Genomic DNA, 18,491 nt, shown 5'->3' with positions numbered 1-18,491 from the left:
ACAGTGGCTGGGTTGAAACTGTGCACTGCTTCTATAGTGGTAAATTTACACTTTGTCTGCTGTTTTGTGTTTGTTGGTTGACTTGCTTTTGTTTCACACACTTCACGTGGTTTTACAATGCCAATGATCTAATGGACATATACTTGTGTAAAAAAAAAGTAAATGGGAACGTAATTGTGCTGAAGGATATAACTAGGGAGTCCTAGCAATTGCATTGTGTGTGTGTGTGTGTGTGTGTGTGTGTGTGTGTGTGTGTGTGTGTGTGTGTGTGTGTGTGTGTGTGTGTGTGTGTGTGTGAATAGAATAGAATAGAATAGAATAGAATAATGTTTATTGTCATGAACCAGTAAAGTTATTGACACAACAAACAACAAATAATAATTTATAACGCATGTGTGTGTGTACATAGTCAGAACACATGCAGGCAGCAGGGTTTCATTTACAAGTGCCCCCTGCGCCATTGGCGCATTAAATCTGAAAATGTCACATCACTATTCCCTTCAGTGCGTCAAAGGGTGCATTGAGATTACATACCACTGCACCACCAAATGTACACTTTACATCGGATTACACACACACACACACACAAACACACACACACACACACACACACACACACACACACACACAGAGATAACACGATATAGCGGCTAATTCTCAGAATGGCACCATATTGCACCATTTTGCATCTTAGGTCAAAAACACGTACAGGCCTCTGGACTTCTTGCCTTCGACTATGTCCCATCGGGAATTTGGTTGAGGGGGACAAATGTCCCATTGCTTTTTTCTCCCAGGCTAAACCCTGAGGCAGGCACACACAGCCCCATATGCACGTTACACACACAAACACACAGTAAAGACACACACACAGACACACACTCACTCACACACACACACACACACACACACACACACACACACACACACACACACAAACACACATAGTTAACAGAACAGCGAGATATGCATCTCTGACAGGATATGATGCAATCTGTAGTCCCACTTTCACAGCAAAATGCTCTTATATTGCAGAGTTGCATGTCTGTTGGCCGTGACCGTGGGCCTATTAATAGTAGCTTTACGTATCTTTTGTGTCATCAGACAGCACACCCATCAGGTATAGAGGGCTGTTTGTGACAGGGTATAGAGGGCTGTTTGTGACAGGGTATAGAGGGCTGTTTGTGACAGGGTATAGAGGGCTGTTTGTGACAGGGTATAGAGGGCTGTTTGTGACAGGGTATAGGGGGCTGTTTGTGACAGGGTATAGAGGGCTGTTTGTGACAGGGTATAGAGGGCTGTTTGTGACAGGGTGCGGCTGCTGTTAAATTGTCTCCTGGTATGCTATTGCAAACGTTCAGTAATAGCAGATTTATTTTATAGGGCTATTAATTTAGCTTGAACTCACTCCTGTGTGGGTGTCTTTGCCTCTAAAGGTGATTTGAGAGTGTTGTGCACTTGGTTACACATGCAAATTAAATGGAAGTTTTTAACTTCTTAAATACCCGCCCGTTGTACAGTCAAGGACTCGAAGGAGTGCACAACTCATTATTTTTTGTACCTTGCTCTACCCTGCACAAGATTCTTTGTCCGTTTTGAAACAAATGAAATGGCTTACGATTTACAGGTGGAAAACATGTGTTACACTTAGTTTTGCTAATTTACTAGTTTTATTAATTTACAGTAGTCAGAAACAATACCACAGGAGACACTACTAAGATCAATTATCCGACATAAAACACACTTGGTGTATACAAAAACCCAGCTTCATGAATTATGCATACAGTGGCGCACCCTTAGAACCAGCCGAAAATGTCCTTACTTAGGATGGCCTGTCAATGTGTCATGAAAGGCATATTTTGGTCAAGATATCAGACAAGAGGACAACAGGTGTCCCTTACTGAGAGGTGTCCTCTCTTCAGAAGGGTTTCACAACACAGGTACCACTGTACCTTTAAAGTACCAACACTCTACAGTGGAACCTAAGGTCCTTTTAAAAAAAACCAAGAAGGGCAAAGCCCATACGACTCACATGCTTGACCTTGACCTTTACATGACCTTGACATCATACACTAAGAACTGCTTTACACATTTTTCCTACCAAAATACATGTGACCTTGACCCAAGGTCAAGGTCATCCAAGGTCATACAACACAAAGCTGTTAATTCAAGACATAGGAAGTACAATGGTGCTTATTGGCTCTTTCTACCATGAGATATGGTCACTTTTAGTGGTTCACTACCTTATTTTGGTCACATTTCATAAGGGTCAAAGTGACCTTCACCTTGATCATATGTGACCAAATGTGTCTCATGATGAAAGCATAACATGTGCCCCACATAATTTTTAAGTTTGAAACAGTTATCTTCCATAGTTCAGGGTCAAGGTCACTTCAAAATATGTATACAATCCAACTTTAAAGGACCCTTGCGACCTTGACCTTGAAGCAAGGTCAACCAAACTGGTGTCCAAAGATAGGGCTTACATTGCCCTGTGTAGCATACATAGCTAAGGTTGCCATTCTCGATAACTTCAGAAAAAAATGCGAAAATGTGAAAAATGGTCGTTTTTAAGACAACAATTACGGCCCCTGTGACCTTGAACTTGAAGTGAGGTCAAGTTGCCGCACATGTTTTTTGAGATCTTGTAACCATACACCATCAGGCCACATCAGGTGTTGATAGACTTAATAGTGTCCAAGAAATATCCAACGTTAAAGTTTTCCGGACGGACGGACGGACGCCGGGACGGACGGACGGACGACTCGGGTGAGTACATAGACTCACTTTTGCTTCGCATGTGAGTCAACAATTTAAGACTCCTCCCTTTTAAGACCCGGGGTTGTTTTGTTTTTTTAGAAAATCTGTTAATAACCTGTGTAAATGTACCCCCACTTTAAGACCTGATTTTGTGTAGGTCTTAAAAAAGTTAGACCCCTTCACCTTATCTGAAGTGAGGTGTATCAAATGTGAAGTGGCACACCCTTTATCAGGTCACACAACAACCAGGTAGACATGAAACATACAGTGGTACCTGCAATGTGAGGCCCCTCTGATGAGAGGACACCTCCCAATAAGGGACACCTTCCGTTGTCCCTTTGACTATTATCTTGGCTAAAATATACCTGTCATGACAGGCCACCTGCATTGTAGGAACAGCTTAGCTGGTCTGATAGCTAGGTGTCCTTTCATCACAAGTACCATTGTACCTCCTACACTCAAAAACGAAGTACAGCTGCCTTCATGATGAGTTTGAAAAAGAGTGAGTGATAATGATATGAGTGAGAGTCTGCACATCAAAGTTCAAAAGCACATGACAATCGTAGCTTACAAATTCAGACAATGCAGAAGGAACATCTATTTCATGCACCATCCAGACTACTCTATGAGGCGGTGTACACTTTGCGTGTGATTATATCATAGACCATGTTCAGAAATAACTGTCAAATGTGCATGGGTTGTGGAAGAGTTGCTTTTCCATGATACAACTGAGGCAAGCTACACGTGACATTGTAGGTTTATCAATAGCAAACTGCATGTCTCCATCTGCATGCGTTGGCCATATGTGCCAGTGAAGGCACAGTGAGCAACTGACATCCCAGACAGGGTAAGCTCCGATCTGGGCTTTCTGCACTTCAAAAGTATTCACATCGAAGCCGATGCAATCACGTCCCTCAGTGCACAGATCAAGCGACCACATGTGGAGACAACCTGCTTGCTAAGTGATTGGCCAGCAGTGTCACATGTAGCTTGACTCTTCGACCATACAAACCTGACAGAGTTCTCTCCGGAACTTGTCTATTAAGATAGTATACTGACCCATTCTGTGAGGTGACGTACGGAACTTGTCTATTAAGATAGTATACTGACCCATTCTGTGAGGTGACGTACGGAACTTGTCTATTAAGATAGTATACTGACCCATTCTGTGAGGTGACGTACGGAACTTGTCTATTAAGATAGTATACTGACCCATTTTGTGAGGTGACGTACGGAACTTGTCTATTAAGATAGTATACTGACCCATTCTGTGAGGTGACGTATCACGTGCAAGGTGTGCTGCTGGTTTGACCTCTGCCTCATCTCGTGCTCGATCATGTTCAGGTATGTCTCGCAGAATGGCTGATGCTTGCACATCCACCACGTTGAGGAACGCACGCCCTCCAGCCTGAACAACAACAACATCATTTATTAAATCCAAAAGCAGGTCGACTGCTAACGTTCCAAAATTCAGTATAAAAAAAAAAGAACTGTAGGTTATTGGAACGTTTAATTATGGACAAAACAAAACAACACGTTACATTAACATATTTATATGCATAAATGAAACGTTTTGTTTTGTCAATAATTAAACGTTCCAATAACCTACAATTCATGTATTTTTAATTCTATATAACATTCTTTATGCTTTGTCATAAGAATGCACACTCTTTCTCATGAAGTTTCATCTGTATGCTACTGATCACTTAAGAACTATACTAAATATGGCAGATGTTTAAACACCAAAGGGGAGAAAGATAGGCAGACAAAGCAAACTCAGTTGCATATACATATAAGACAAACATGCACAGACAGACTGATGCATATACACACATATACATTATTATTATTATTATTATGATCATTTTTATGCGCCTAATCTAGATATAGCCCCAGGCGCTTACATATTAATTTCTGCCGTTTGAAATGGAATTTTTTACAGACAGACAGACAAACAGACATTTTTTACACACAATGCATTCACATCGGCCAGTGAAGCTCAGTAGCCTATTAGGCGAGCATTCACCTTTCACGGCCTTTATTCCAAGTCAAACGGGTATTTGGTGGACATTTTTATCTATGCCGATACAATTTTGCCAGGAAAGACCCTTTTGTCAATCGTGGGATCTTTAACGTGCACACCCCAATGTAGTGTACACGAAGGGACCTCGGTTTTTCGTCTCATCCGAAAGACTAGCACTTGAACCCACCACCTAGGTTAGGAAAGGGGGGAGAAAATTGCGGCCTGACCCAGGGTCGAACACGCAACCTCTCGCTTCCGAGCGCAAGTACGTTACCACTCGTGCGTTACCACTCGGCCACCCAGTCCCCATACATGTACACACATAACAGATCTAGACAGAAACATTCTCTTACACACACATCTCGTATTGTCTGTCCGAAAGATAATCCTCTAAATAGTAAATGACATTTCTTAAATGCTATCATATTGAAAAGTAGTCATGAACAAGTGCAATAAATAAACAAATAAACAAACCGACAAGGGCATGGAATTCCAAAATACACATTGAAAGCTATAAATCAAGCATAAGTTACATAAATTCCCATTTCTAGACCAAATCAAATGCTCCTGTTCTTTCCCTTCCAATTCTTCCCATAGCTGACAGTAAGACTCTTATTATCAAACTGACCTTTCCAGCCTGAGCAGATGATGTCTCTTCCTGACCATCAGCGAAACGCAGACCCAGATATACGTCAGGTGGTACAGCGATCCCCTGGCGACTGCGATTGTACTCTGCTATCGCATCATGGACAGGATCAACACCTGAGGAAAACAATGAATCATTAAAAAAAAAATTAAAAAAAATACTGTACTCACGTGTGTACGAAAAATACAAACAAGCAAAGGCGTGACGTTTCAACCCTAGGGCCTTCTTCAGGCAAACACACAAAACAGGATAAAGAAGATGACAGACAATAGAACATAAGGAAGAATGACAGATGTTATGACTAACGAACCAAAACAAACGGATAAATGAGCAAGGGAGGCTATTCTAGGATCAACAACAAAAAAGAATCATAAGCCAAAAATAACTATCAACACTTGCAGGTAGCACTGAATCACTGGCTAAAATTCCTCCAAAGACGGAGTATGGCTGCCTATGGGGCAGTGTGTTTGAAAATGGTTGTACACGTATATATAACCTGATTTAGATGACAGAGTCACCTTTTCTGTACCAAACGGCAACGTTGTTTAGCATGAGTACGCACAACATGGAACAACCCTGCTTTCTCACATTAATATTTCATAAAGTCCATACATTTATCTCCATTTCAAGACTCCCACCTTGCTAAGATCTGATTCTTTTGGATTTACAGAGGTCTTATAAAAGAAGGGGGGGGGGGGGGGTCAGGGTACCACTTTCAGCAGCCCAATGGTTGTCAGACTGGACTGATCGTAGCCTGACTTACTTAACACATCACATTTTGAGAAACATTTTAAGGTGCAAAATGTTTTATAATTTCAAGAAACCTACCCGCATCTCTGGTGATGGCGGTGGCGGCCTCTGCCGTCCTGACCGACTCAAAGGACAACTGTGTGTCCACAGCAGCGTCAGGGACATTGCGCGTGTTGGTAGCAAAGTCCACCTGGAAAAAACGATTTCAGGCAAAATGTTGTTTTTTTAGTAAATCAATATGCAAATTCACCTGTCATTCTGGCCTGTCCAAAATTAAAAGAAAAGATAGATATAAGGGGGTCAGAATAACGCTTGAGTCAAAGAGAGAGAGAGAGAGAGAGAGAGAGAGAGAGAGAGAGAGAGAGAGAGAGAGAGAGAGAGAGAGAGAGAGAGACAGAGAGAGACAGAGAGAGAGCCAGAGAAAGAGAGAGAGAGAGACAGAGAGAGCCACAGAGAGAGACAGAGAGAGACAGAGAGACAGAGGGGGAGGGGGGGAGAGAGAAGGAGGGGAGCGGTGTCACAGGACAGCAGTAAGACTCTGGATACTGTCTCAGGGTCATCAAATATAGTTGACCTGTGTCCATCCTGGCCTGGATTCTAACCACAGTGGTCTAGAGACCAACTGAGCTACATTAATTATAACCACACCCTCATCAAAACCAGCACACAGCTACACCCGGTTCCATGAAGACATACCTTTCGCTGCTGAATCCATCTTTCTTTCTCCTTCTCCAGCTGTCGTCGCATGGCCTGCGCCATCTTGTACTGGAAGCGAGTGTTCTGGTCCACCTCCACCCCCAGGTCCTGCTCCAGGTGCTGGTAGCCTTCAAACACACCTGCCACATAAAGATAAGGATACGGATACGATTTAATATAGTCCTGTGAGGTTACCCTCATGGAAATTCAGGCCGCCTTAATTCTCACTGGGAAAAGCGAGCTGCCATGAAGTACGGCGCTACCCTTTCCCCCCCCCCCCCCCCCATTTTTTGTGACATCACACAGTACAGGCAGATAGCATTGTTATTGTGTCTCAAACACTGTGGACACACAACTGACGAATTGTGGAAATAACTCTGCTTGGTTTGTAAGTGTTGTCAAAGAGTGGATACGTTTGGAAAATATGAGGCACCCTCTCCAGCTTGACATTATCGGCCAATCACCAGCGAGCAGTCTCTTGACATTATCGGCCAATCACCAGCGAGCAGTCTCTTGACATTATCGGCCAATCACCAGCGAGCAGTCTGTCTCCACATGTGGTCGCTCAATCTGTGCACTGAGGAACGTAATCACATCGGCAATGCACTTTTCAGCTCTGATTTGGGCACTTCTGAACGGAAAGAGCTTCACATCGAGCGGACAGTGCAGACAGCACAGACGGAGCTAATCCTCACTTGGATGTCAATAATGTTCGCAAGATTTAGCTGGCACCAATCGCCGCCACGTGCAGAGACACATTAGCTATTGGCTTACAATTTCACATGTAGCTTAATGCCTCAGTGTTACTTTGGAAAAGAACGGAAAACAAGGAAAAGTAACTCTTCCACAACCATAAATACTTAAATTACTTCCGAACATCGTCTATTCATGACAAGTGTCAAACATACTGAAGTTGTCACACGCTTAAACAGTCAAAGCAGCTATTGATTGTGCAGAGGTTCTGTACCTTTCTGACTGACTGAAGAACTTCTGACTCTGTGTCAAACTTCTTGTTTTTGAAACCGTGGAAGTTTCAAAGAACTTGATATGACAAAAGTTTAGTAACTTTCTGATTATAGTTTCAGTTTCAAATTTGTTCAGGCAGTTGATACTGCCAGCCTGATTGAATTGTCCCTTGCTTCAAACTAGTGCCTCTATTGACATCAGTACCTGGTGGAATGGCGTATCCATCATGGATGGTGGAGTCATCGAGCTCCTCATCCACAGACTGCTCTTGCTCCTCCTCCTCCGTTGCTTCTGCCTTGGCCTGCTCTGATTCACCCTGCCCCTCTTCTGTCTCCTGTCATCACAACGTTCAGGCCACATTGGTCAGTTTGTCTGTCTTTAGATTGACTCAGTCACCAGAGGAGAGATTGTCCGACAGACGATGAGCTTGTGCAAAGGCAGCACTCAAAAACAGAGCACAGCAGTGAAAGACAGAGCACAGTCGTGCTTGCGATGAAAGGACACCTTCAGGATCAGCGGAAAGTGTCACTACATTTCAGGTGGCCTGTCATGACAGGTATCTTTGGTCAAGATAAAACACGAAAGGACTTCAGAGTGACAGAGAGTGTCCTCTATTGGGAAGCATCTTCTAATGGGAGGGGTCTCCCTCACATTGCAGGTACTATTGTATGTCATTCCCGGGTGAAATACAGTGATAACTGTGATGAGAGACACCCTTGAGTGTCCTCGCCTAGCAGGTATCCTTTCATGTACTCTGGTCAAGTTAATAGAAAAAGGGACATAAGAGAAGGTGGCCTCTCATCGAAGGTGAGGCACCTTCGGCGCTGCAGGTAACTACTGTATTTTGATGAGAATTTCTAACCTGTAAAAGTGTTGAAACTGCAAAATGCATTGTAACATTTTCTGCATGTTCCTCCTTCCTATACTTTGATGTTACAAGTTTGTAAATAGATGCAAAAGTTTAGAGGAAGACAGACAGATTTCAGCACTGCATAAATATTGACATTCAAGCACCCGATGCATAAAGGTATATGCATGTGCTTGCATTAAACAATTTTTTAACCTGAACAAAATGTACAAAACAAATACATACTGTAGACTGTGGTGGCGATGGTGTTTTTGGTTTGGGAGGTTTGGGTTTTGCCCGCACCCTTCTCACTGCAGCCCTCTTCTCCATACTGCAACACATCAACAACTTTGCTCACTTATCTTTACTTTAGTTTCTAGTAAAGAAAGCAGGTATTTTCTGGTAAAGTCACAATCGTTCATTTACATAACAAGCTCATTCTACCAATCTGCACTTTCCTAAATTTAGTCCTTTAGAGTGTGTTCTCTTCACAAACGATTGCAATGCTATCTTTCAGTGCTAAAAAAATCAAAACACACAGACACACAAACACAGACACACAAACACACACACACACACACACACACACACACACACACACACACACACACACACAACCACTCACACACCCACACAACAAGAGGAACAACAGCAGTAACAGACGTATTACAACCTTCAACCAATTACATTTAGGCAGCCATACTTGGTTTTGAGATGAACTTGCCTGTTCTTTGCAGCTTTCTCTCTCATCGCTCTCTCCGCCTCCCACTGTTTCTCTGCCATCTGTTCATGGAATCCTTGTAGGTGTCGCTGCTTGGCTGCGTCCTCTTGTTCCTGTCAAAGAAATGGGATTGCATGAAATTTCAAAGTACAGTGGAACCCCCTACTAAGACCCACCCCCCCCCCCCCCCCCACCAATATTAGACTCCCTCCCTTTTAAGATCCTGTTTTATCAGACTCTTTCTTCGTAATTTTTGTACCCTCGATTTAAGACTTACTTCTAAATAAGACCTGATTTTCTCAGATTGTTAGGGGTTTCTTTCTTTCTTTATTTGGTGTTTAACGTCGTTTTCAACCACGAAGGTTATATTGCGACAGGGAAAGGGGGGGGGATGGGATAGAGCCACTTGTCAATTGTTTCTTGTTCACAAAAGCACTAATCAAAAATTTGCTCCAGGGGCTTGCAACGTAGTACAATATATTACTTTACTGGGAGAATGCAAGTTTCCAGTACAAAGGACTTAACATTTCTTACATACTGCTTGACTAAAATCTTTACAAACATTGCCTATATTCTATACAAGAAACACTTAACAAGGGTAAAAGGAGAAACAGAATCCATTAGTCGCCTCTTACTGGGGAGCATCGGGTAAATTCTTCCCCCTAACCCGCGGGGGGAATTGTCAATCAATCAATCAATATGAGGCTTATATCGCGCGTATTCCGTGGGTACAGTTCTAAGCGCAGGGATTTTTATTTTTTTATTGTTTTATTTTTATTTTATGCAATTTATATCGCGCACATATTCAAGGCGCAGGGATTTATTTATGCCGTGTGAGATGGAATTTTTTTACACAATACATCACGCATTCACATCGGCCAGCAGATCGCAGCCATTTCGGCGCATATCCTACTTTTCACGGCCTATTATTCCAAGTCACACGGGTATTTTGGTGGACATTTTTATCTATGCCTATACAATTTTGCCAGGAAAGACTCCTTTGTCAATCGTGGGATCTTTAACGTGCACACCCCAATGTAGTGTACACAAAGGGACCTCGGTTTTTCGTCTCATCCGAGGGGTATTGCAAGGGGGTTCCAGTGTATTCATATGAAGCATGCATCTTCAAAAGAAACCAGATCTCGAGCCTTCTCCTACCCCATCTCTTCCCATTCCATCATCCGTTTGTTTGTTCGTTCATGGGCTGAAACTCCCACGGCTTTTACGTGTACGACCGTTTTTACCCCGCCATTTAGGCAGCCATACGCCGCTTTCGGAGGAAGCATGCTAGGTATTTTCGTGTTTCTATAACCCACCAAACTCTGACATGGATTACAGGATCTTTTTCGTGCGCACTTGGTCTTGTGCTTGCGTGTACACACGGGGGTGTTCGGACACCGAGGAGAGTCTGCACACAAAGTTGACTCTGAGAAATAAATCTCTCGCCGAACGTGGGGACGAACTCACGCTGACAGCGGCCAACTGGATACAAATCCAGCGCGCTACCGACTGAGCTACATCCCCGCCCTATCATCCGTCAAACTTGAAACTTTTGAGATTATTTTTTGCTGTCAAAAAAAAACCATACACCATGGTGTCGCTGCATCTTCTGAAAACTAAGTCTGGCTGGCTACCAGAATTTTTGCATCAATCATTTACACATTTCTGTGTCATATTTTCCAGCTCTACTTTTATTTTGTGTTAGGTAAGAGCTATTCTACACAAGAAACACACTAACATGACAGAAACATGTATTGTTCTTCCACTTTTTTTTAATTTATTTTTTATTTTGAAGGCAAAAAAAATGCAATCCAGAAACAAAGAAAAATAGTTTCAAGAACAACAACAGTAAGTAATAACAAATGAACAATTTTAATTTATATATTTGAATTCCAACACACCTTTTCCTTCATCTGCGCAGTGAGGTACTCAGGCGGCACCAGCCTGCCAAACAAGGGCTCCTGGGAGGTCTGGGAAAAGCCGGCAGGGGGCATACGGAGAAGAGGGATTCCAATCAGTCCGCCGGAACTCTCCAGGCTTTCTTCCTGAGGCCTTGACACCTGCACAGATGACTTCGTATTAAGCATTTTGTTTTAGCAAGGCTCAAAAAAACCGGAAGAGATAAAAGTGCTAAAACTTGGTGTGACTCGTGACTGTAAAATGAGGAGGGTGAGCAGATCAACGGAGCTTCAATTAAGACTGAATTTTAAAATCCCACACGCATTTTGTTTTTGTTTTTCTTGTCTCAAATATGCTCAAATAATGCTAGGACAATAACAGATTGACAACGTACAGAAATATGTGCTCAATCATTTAACTCTTTCTATAAGACACAAAATACAGCATTAAGAAAACTGCAACAAGTTTTACTGTTAAACTGGCAAAGTTATTACATGTACATCAATCCTGTGAGATCAGAAAAAGCAAGACGTTTTGAATTCAGAAGCAAACTTCAACATACTTACTGAAATTTCTCCTTCACTCACTAAATGCACAACATTCTAAACTGAATACATGCTAACCAGTATCAACAATCCAATAAGCAAAGATGGCTCACAAAGCATCACAACAACACCAGAACAACACTTCTCCTTCTTCTGTATTCATGTGCTGCGACTCCCACATACACTCTAGGGCACAAATGGATTTTTACTTGTATGGCCGTTTTTTCCCTGCCAGGTAGGCAATCATACTCCAATTCCTGGGGATGAATGCTGGGAGTTTGCGTGTTTCCATAATCCACCAAACTTTGACATGGATTACACAATCTTTTGTGTGCGTACTTGGTCTTGTGCTTGCGTGTACACACAAAGGCACTAGAAAGTCTTTGCATAAGTTGACCTGGGAGATGGGAATAATCTCCACCCATAACCCATCAGGTGCGGTTGGGACTGGACCCCGAACCTTCCACATGGAGGGACAGAACAACTCAAACCACATCCTCATCAATCCTCACCTGAGGAGGCACGTGCTGAAAGCTGAGCGGCTGAGGTTGCGTTGGGAAAAACGAGGGAGGCGGCGGAGGCATGAAGGATGCCCCAGGCAGGCGAGGAGGGGGAGGCGGAGCATAGACTCCGGGTTGTGGCGGGCCCTCCGACAATCTCAGGAGTGGAAAATGCATCCTACCCCCTTCTCCCCCACCCTCCTGGCTCCAGGCCTGGTGGGGTGGAGGGGGGATGATTGGCAGGCGAAAACCATCCTCCTCTCGCTCAGCGGCTATTCGCAAGAACCCAGGGATCCCTGGTGGCGCGGTGGGTGGTCTGTTCTCCTGATCCTGTGACCTTGAGGAGCCTGCGCTGAGGTGGGACATGTGTAAGGGACCGGCTGATTGTCTGACCACAACCTCTTCCTGGGTTGTGGTGTGGCGGCCCGAGAAACGACTCCTGTGTCAAAACAAAACGTTGAAATATCAGCCACTGCATGAACACGGCACAAGTAAAATCTCTGCTATCTCCTTTGTGTAATTCAATCCTTCTAAAAGTATCCTGCTCCCTGCTGTCTCAAAATAATGCTACGCTTACCGACTTCACTTTTAAACAATGAAAACAAGAAAGAAAAAATCAGCAACATCAAATGAGATGCTTCACAAGACTCAGAACTACCTAAACTCAGTCAGAGGCCCACAAAAAGAGTTGACAGGAACTATGGAAACATAACTGCCTAAACTCTATAGACTCATGAATGTCTTTTGAACTCACTTGACTTGACCAAGTCCTTTTCATTCCTGTTTTGAACATTCGTCCTTGATTCACTTCATGCTTTTACCTGGACCAGCATAGCCTTTCAGGATCAAACTTATTCTTAAACAAAACACAACTCCCATTCACCTCATTTTTTTTTAATTCTTTTTTTTTTAAAGACGATATTCTGTTGCTGTAACTGACCCGTGGGTAGGCGAGACATGCTGCTGCTGCAGATTCTGCAGCTCTGATAGGGCGTGATGTACTGGCTGCTGGCTTCTGTCGCGCTGACTGGCTGCCGAGTGGGGGTCAGAGAGGTCATCATTGTCAATCGCCCCCATCATGGCGTTGAGACTGTGCTGCTGGATCTGTGAAAACAGGATGGGAAGTTGAAAGCAATACCTGTTCAATTTCAGGCCATTCCTGTTTCATAGTAACATAGTAGGTTTTAGACCTTTCTACCTCCTGACTCCACACCTAATCATATATACAACAAGCTACATATACTGTTGCAATGATGCATACAAAGAAATTCACAACTTCAAGTATTTTTTTGCAATTTTATCCTGGCTGCCAAAAATGTGCATTGTTTCCATGTCAACCAGTACACAAAAAACTGATGGAGACATCCCCAAAATAAGCACACGGCTTTGTCTGTCTATCTGTTTGTCTGTCTCCCTGCCCCCTTCAACCATTTGCACGTATATGGGTATGTGGCGTACACAGACAAACAGACAGACAGACAGACAGACAGACAGACAGACAGACAGACAGACAGACAGACAGACAGACATAATACACACCTGCACAATTCTCCTCATCTCTTTACGGATGACTACTTGCAACATCTGTGCCAGGCCACCCTCCCCCCCTGCCAGCTGAACGTCACTGTCGTCCAGGGAACGTCGGTGTCGCACGTGTGATCGAGGGGAAGGAACAGGAGGGCTACGAACAGGGGACGTGCCAGCAGACCTACCAAATAAACGGTCACATAAATAGTATAAATAATATTCTACCAACAAAAAATAGTCAAAATAATGCTAAAGCACCATTGTAGTCACATGGGTGAAACCTAAAAAAAATAAATTGACTGAAAATTCTGAGGCAGGGGCCGGGGTACAGGGGCCGCCCAGGCCCTAACGGGGTACAGGGGCAGCTGAAAATTTTTTTGACGTTTTATAGGTGATTTTACGGCCTCTCCTGGGCTCTTAAAAAAACAAAATGTGACACTTTAATGCCTGTCAAAAAAACCAACATAAAATCTTGGATTTTTATTTTTAGTCACAAGCTCTAGAGGTCCATTTCAACTTATTCTGCTTAAAAGAGTGTCTGAAAGGTAAAGATATGAGCCACAAAAACAATGCCCTTGTACAAAATAACAATTTCACCAAACAAGTCACTCGATCATGCGCTTATAACACATCACGATACACGCTCAAAGACAAACAGAAAATGACAAAACTGATAACACATGAAAAACAGCAGCCATATATCACATACAACATGAACACCTGAAGTTAATGTCTTGTTTATTTGATGACTAACCTGAAAACTACACCAAAGATACGCATTGAAGTTGAACTGAAGATCCAAAGATACGGAACACGGCGCATTGAAAGAAAGAATGAAATGGTCGACGTAAACTCAGACTTTATGATGAAGTCGGTACAGCTTTCTTGTGGTGTTTTCTTCTTGCGCGTGCATAATTATTCTTCCCGATAATTCCATAATCTCTCACTTATGCAGATAGCACACACATTTCACGGTGTATCAAGATTCTGAAGCCACTTCCGAAAACCCTCCTTTCGGCTTACGCGCGTTTGTTCGGTTGGTCAGCACCGATCAACTCTGTTGAAGCGTTTATACTTAAAACGGGTATCTTCTATGCTTTAATCATTTCATCACCCCGTCAAAACACGGAAAAAAGCGGCTTCCTTTATTCGCAGTCAGAGAAATGAAGCGACCCGAAAGTCAGACTCCTGCGAAGTTTTTAACAAGACGCGGGCTGTATTCTTACACAAAAGAGTACTTCCGTTCAAACCGAAAGCTGAAACCGAATCGCGTCAGCAGTTCAAACGAGTTTCGCGAACATCGCTGCAAGTAAACTGATTTCAAAATAATGTTTTGGGGTCAAAATTTCGGACTGACGGAATTTCCGTCACAACATTTTTTCAATTGAAGGAAATCCGTCAATTGACGGGCTAGTTTCACCCATGTAGTCATTACAAATCTCTGTTAGGTCTCATCAACCTGGAATGATATAACTTACCTATTCTGACTACGATTAAATGTTTTACCTTGCAAAAGGAGTTTAGAAGCAAAAATTCCATTTGTGAATGAAAGCATTGCTCAACGGACATCAGGGAGAGCACTCTACAGATTAAATTCTTAAAACTGAATGTAGGGTGCAGTTCCCACATCATAACTTCCACATATAATTTTGTTTTCTGCGCTTAATTGCATTAAAGAAGTTACAACAAAACCCTCTGGACAACATCACTTGCTTGTGACAAAACATCTCAATTAAAAGTTTCTCTGTCTTGAAAGATCAGGCCATGATGATGATGAGTGTCTACCTTTGAAAGCTACAACTGAATTTAACCAAGACATCCCAAAACACACAATGACACAGAAGATAAGCTGTTACCAAGATTACCTGTGAGACGGGGGAGTACTGGAGCGAGGGGCAGGAGACGGGTTCCGCGGTCTCTCAAAGGGGGACTCCACTCTGTCCATGTAAACCACGTGATTCAGAGCAGAGTTCTCTCCTCTGCTTGGACTTCCAGTGTTGCTGCAAACACAATTCCAAAACATTAGGAATGTCAGTAAACATTTTTATTTGAGTGATAATTAAACAAACATTTACACTCTCTTATCCCTGGAAAAATCAGTTTTTTGTCCAGCAGCTGGGGAAAATGAGTTCTGGCAAGCTGTAGCAACAAGAATGAAAGGCTAAAGAGTAAACAAGCTTCCTTGCAAAGTTGCACTGACACAGAACTAATGATCATTGTACCATTTCGTTATCCCAGTTGAACTTAAACAATCAATACAAATTAGAGGCATTAAAACGCGTTTAAAAATAACTTGAAAAAAACAACTGCTGAATAAGCTGAACATACAGCATGACTTCCCTTCTTTGTCTCTGTTAATCTAGGGAGAAAATATCCAGCGATATTTCTCCGTAGGCCTAAAGTTCGGCCATGACCTAGGCAAAATAACTTGCGCAGCCGCAGAAACAAGAAAATGGAAATCTTATGAAGCCGTCATCAACACGAACACAATGATTGCAGAAGCAAACTCTGTACCTACACGACCGAGACACAAGACTGATTATTTCACAGCTGCAAAGGGTAAGCTTACTCACGTCAGGTCTTCACTGACAAGCTAGGAACAGGCGGAAAATTCCAAACAAAAGTAAATGACGTCAAAGTCTCTTTCGCTTTGCGTGTAACTTTGTCATGACGTCTTTTTGTGACGACAGTATACGCGACAATTTGTTCGCTTCCGGTGTCATTTTAGACTGAAAAGCAACTCAAAGCCTCTGTCTTGAAACAGCTGAAACACTCTTTTGGATTGCCGTTTCAATGTTAACCAAAAAGTTAAAGAAAAAAACAAGGTTCAGTTGCGAACTGACAGCGGATTGAGCATTTATTCCTGTTGATGAAGGTATGATTGAAGCTTTATTCTCTCCGTCAACCAACAAGACTAGATTTGTAGCAGACGAAAAACAAAGTGTGCGTTTTTCCTGTCTTGTGAAGGCGATTATGTCGTTATAAGTTATCTGTACGTTGTAATGACATTTCAAAACAAAATTTAGCTTTGATGCGTCACGGGATAATAAGCTTATACGTTTTTATCCATGGAATTGTTTTTTTCGTCTCGGCAGGGTGAATGAATTCATTATGTCTTTTCCGGAACTGGACAAAACTGGCCTTGCCAAGACTGAAACAAAATATAGTTCTACAACTTCTAGGCTTGGGTTGATTGCCCATGGTGAATTTCCAATGATTTGTTGCCACATCCCATGACAAATTCTCTTTACTTTGGTCATGCCATATATACGTTACAGTTCCGTCCATGCATGGTATCGCGTGATATTTTGTCTCGACGGGGTGAAAGAATATAATGACGTCACTCTCGGCAGAGCCTCGAGTGACGTCATCATATTCATTGACCCAGTCTCGACAAAATATCAGGCGATACCATGGATGGACGGAGCTGTAACTTATACTTATTTGTAAAATATCTTATTTTAGAACATGAACAGCTAGAAAACACTGAAGTCTTTCACTTTCTGCTCAATAAAGCAAGACAATATTCCAAAGAAATGTCACTGTTCAGAAATAAAACCATGTTTTGAAACTAGCTCTAAGCTGTTTAAAACTACAGACCTTTATCACATCTAGAGTAATAAAAAGCCAAGGAGTGGGCAAGCACTAAATGTCTGGTGAATACAGACCTGCGCAAAGCATTGCTCGTGCGCTGCAGTTCGTCAGGCAATTCATCTGAGGCAAGGGAACTAACTACCAGTGAGCTGCTGTCATCTGGCCTGCAGGATAGCAAAGAATGTAAAACAAATTACATCATAGAACTGAAGCATCCCTTACCAAATCAATGTCAACAACACTATAAACACACCAAGAAATTGTCTTGTCAGCTTCATGATCAACAAAAACAAAAATAACCTCCAATGAAAGAAACTGGAAAATGAAACATGGAACGCACACTGAGACAGGGACAGAGATACAGAATAGACAATCCACAGAAAAACATACGCTCAGAAAGACAGAAACACATGCACATACACACATCCATATGTGCCAACACAATTAATAAATCAATATAAGACTGAATGAATAAATGAATGAACGAATGAATGAATGAATCCATCCATCCATTCATCCATTCTAACAAAAGATGCAGTCCACTGACCCATCAAGCACTTGTTCATATGCCGTCCTCACTTCCTGGGCGTCCCTCAATGTGGACTGCGGCAGAGACGCTTCCATCCCATCATTCCTTGCCTGCATCATGGCTTCCTCCACCAACCCCCGTCTCATCGGCGACCCTGACCCCGACCTTGAACGACCTCTGCCCCTTGCAGGGCTCACCCGCTTGTTGCCGCCTCGCCTGACGTCGCTGGGACTGAGAGAAGCCGACATGCGTAGTGTGTTGCCACGTCCGCCTCGCTGTCTGCCACGTTCCATGTCAGCCAGTCTGGGTGACTGCGTGGATTTGCTGGAGTATTTGTTCTCCAGTAACCATAGCGACAGTACGATCAGCTGGGCTGGGATCTGCAGCTTCATGGAAGGCTGGAAAAGAAAGGTTGAGACTTTGAATAAAACTTGTCTCCAAGACTACAGTGGAGTAAGGCATGATGTATGAACAAGATGTACAATCTACTG

At 42.8% G+C, this 18,491-nt stretch overlaps 1 protein-coding gene across 1 annotated transcript in view; it reads right to left on the bottom strand.

The window, feature by feature from the left end:
• LOC138966198 (ciliogenesis and planar polarity effector 1-like) overlaps positions 1-18,491 on the bottom strand; it is a 74,964-nt gene that overhangs the window by 19,792 nt on the left and 36,681 nt on the right. The window contains exons 28-41 of the mRNA XM_070338327.1: positions 18,019-18,398; positions 17,546-17,635; positions 15,743-15,877; positions 13,890-14,058; positions 13,291-13,454; positions 12,363-12,789; positions 11,308-11,466; positions 9,410-9,519; positions 8,932-9,016; positions 8,043-8,172; positions 6,873-7,012; positions 6,255-6,366; positions 5,409-5,542; positions 4,021-4,165 (exon numbers count right to left, since the gene is read on the bottom strand). Coding sequence (XP_070194428.1) covers positions 4,021-4,165; positions 5,409-5,542; positions 6,255-6,366; positions 6,873-7,012; positions 8,043-8,172; positions 8,932-9,016; positions 9,410-9,519; positions 11,308-11,466; positions 12,363-12,789; positions 13,291-13,454; positions 13,890-14,058; positions 15,743-15,877; positions 17,546-17,635; positions 18,019-18,398 — 2,380 coding nt within the window. The remainder of the gene's footprint in view (positions 1-4,020; positions 4,166-5,408; positions 5,543-6,254; positions 6,367-6,872; positions 7,013-8,042; positions 8,173-8,931; positions 9,017-9,409; positions 9,520-11,307; positions 11,467-12,362; positions 12,790-13,290; positions 13,455-13,889; positions 14,059-15,742; positions 15,878-17,545; positions 17,636-18,018; positions 18,399-18,491) is intronic.

This window comes from Littorina saxatilis, linkage group LG5, assembly GCF_037325665.1.
Source record: "Littorina saxatilis isolate snail1 linkage group LG5, US_GU_Lsax_2.0, whole genome shotgun sequence".
NCBI lineage: Eukaryota > Metazoa > Mollusca > Gastropoda > Littorinimorpha > Littorinidae > Littorina > Littorina saxatilis.
Note: the sequence above shows the minus strand (reverse complement) of the source record. Positions and strands in the feature narration are given on the sequence as shown.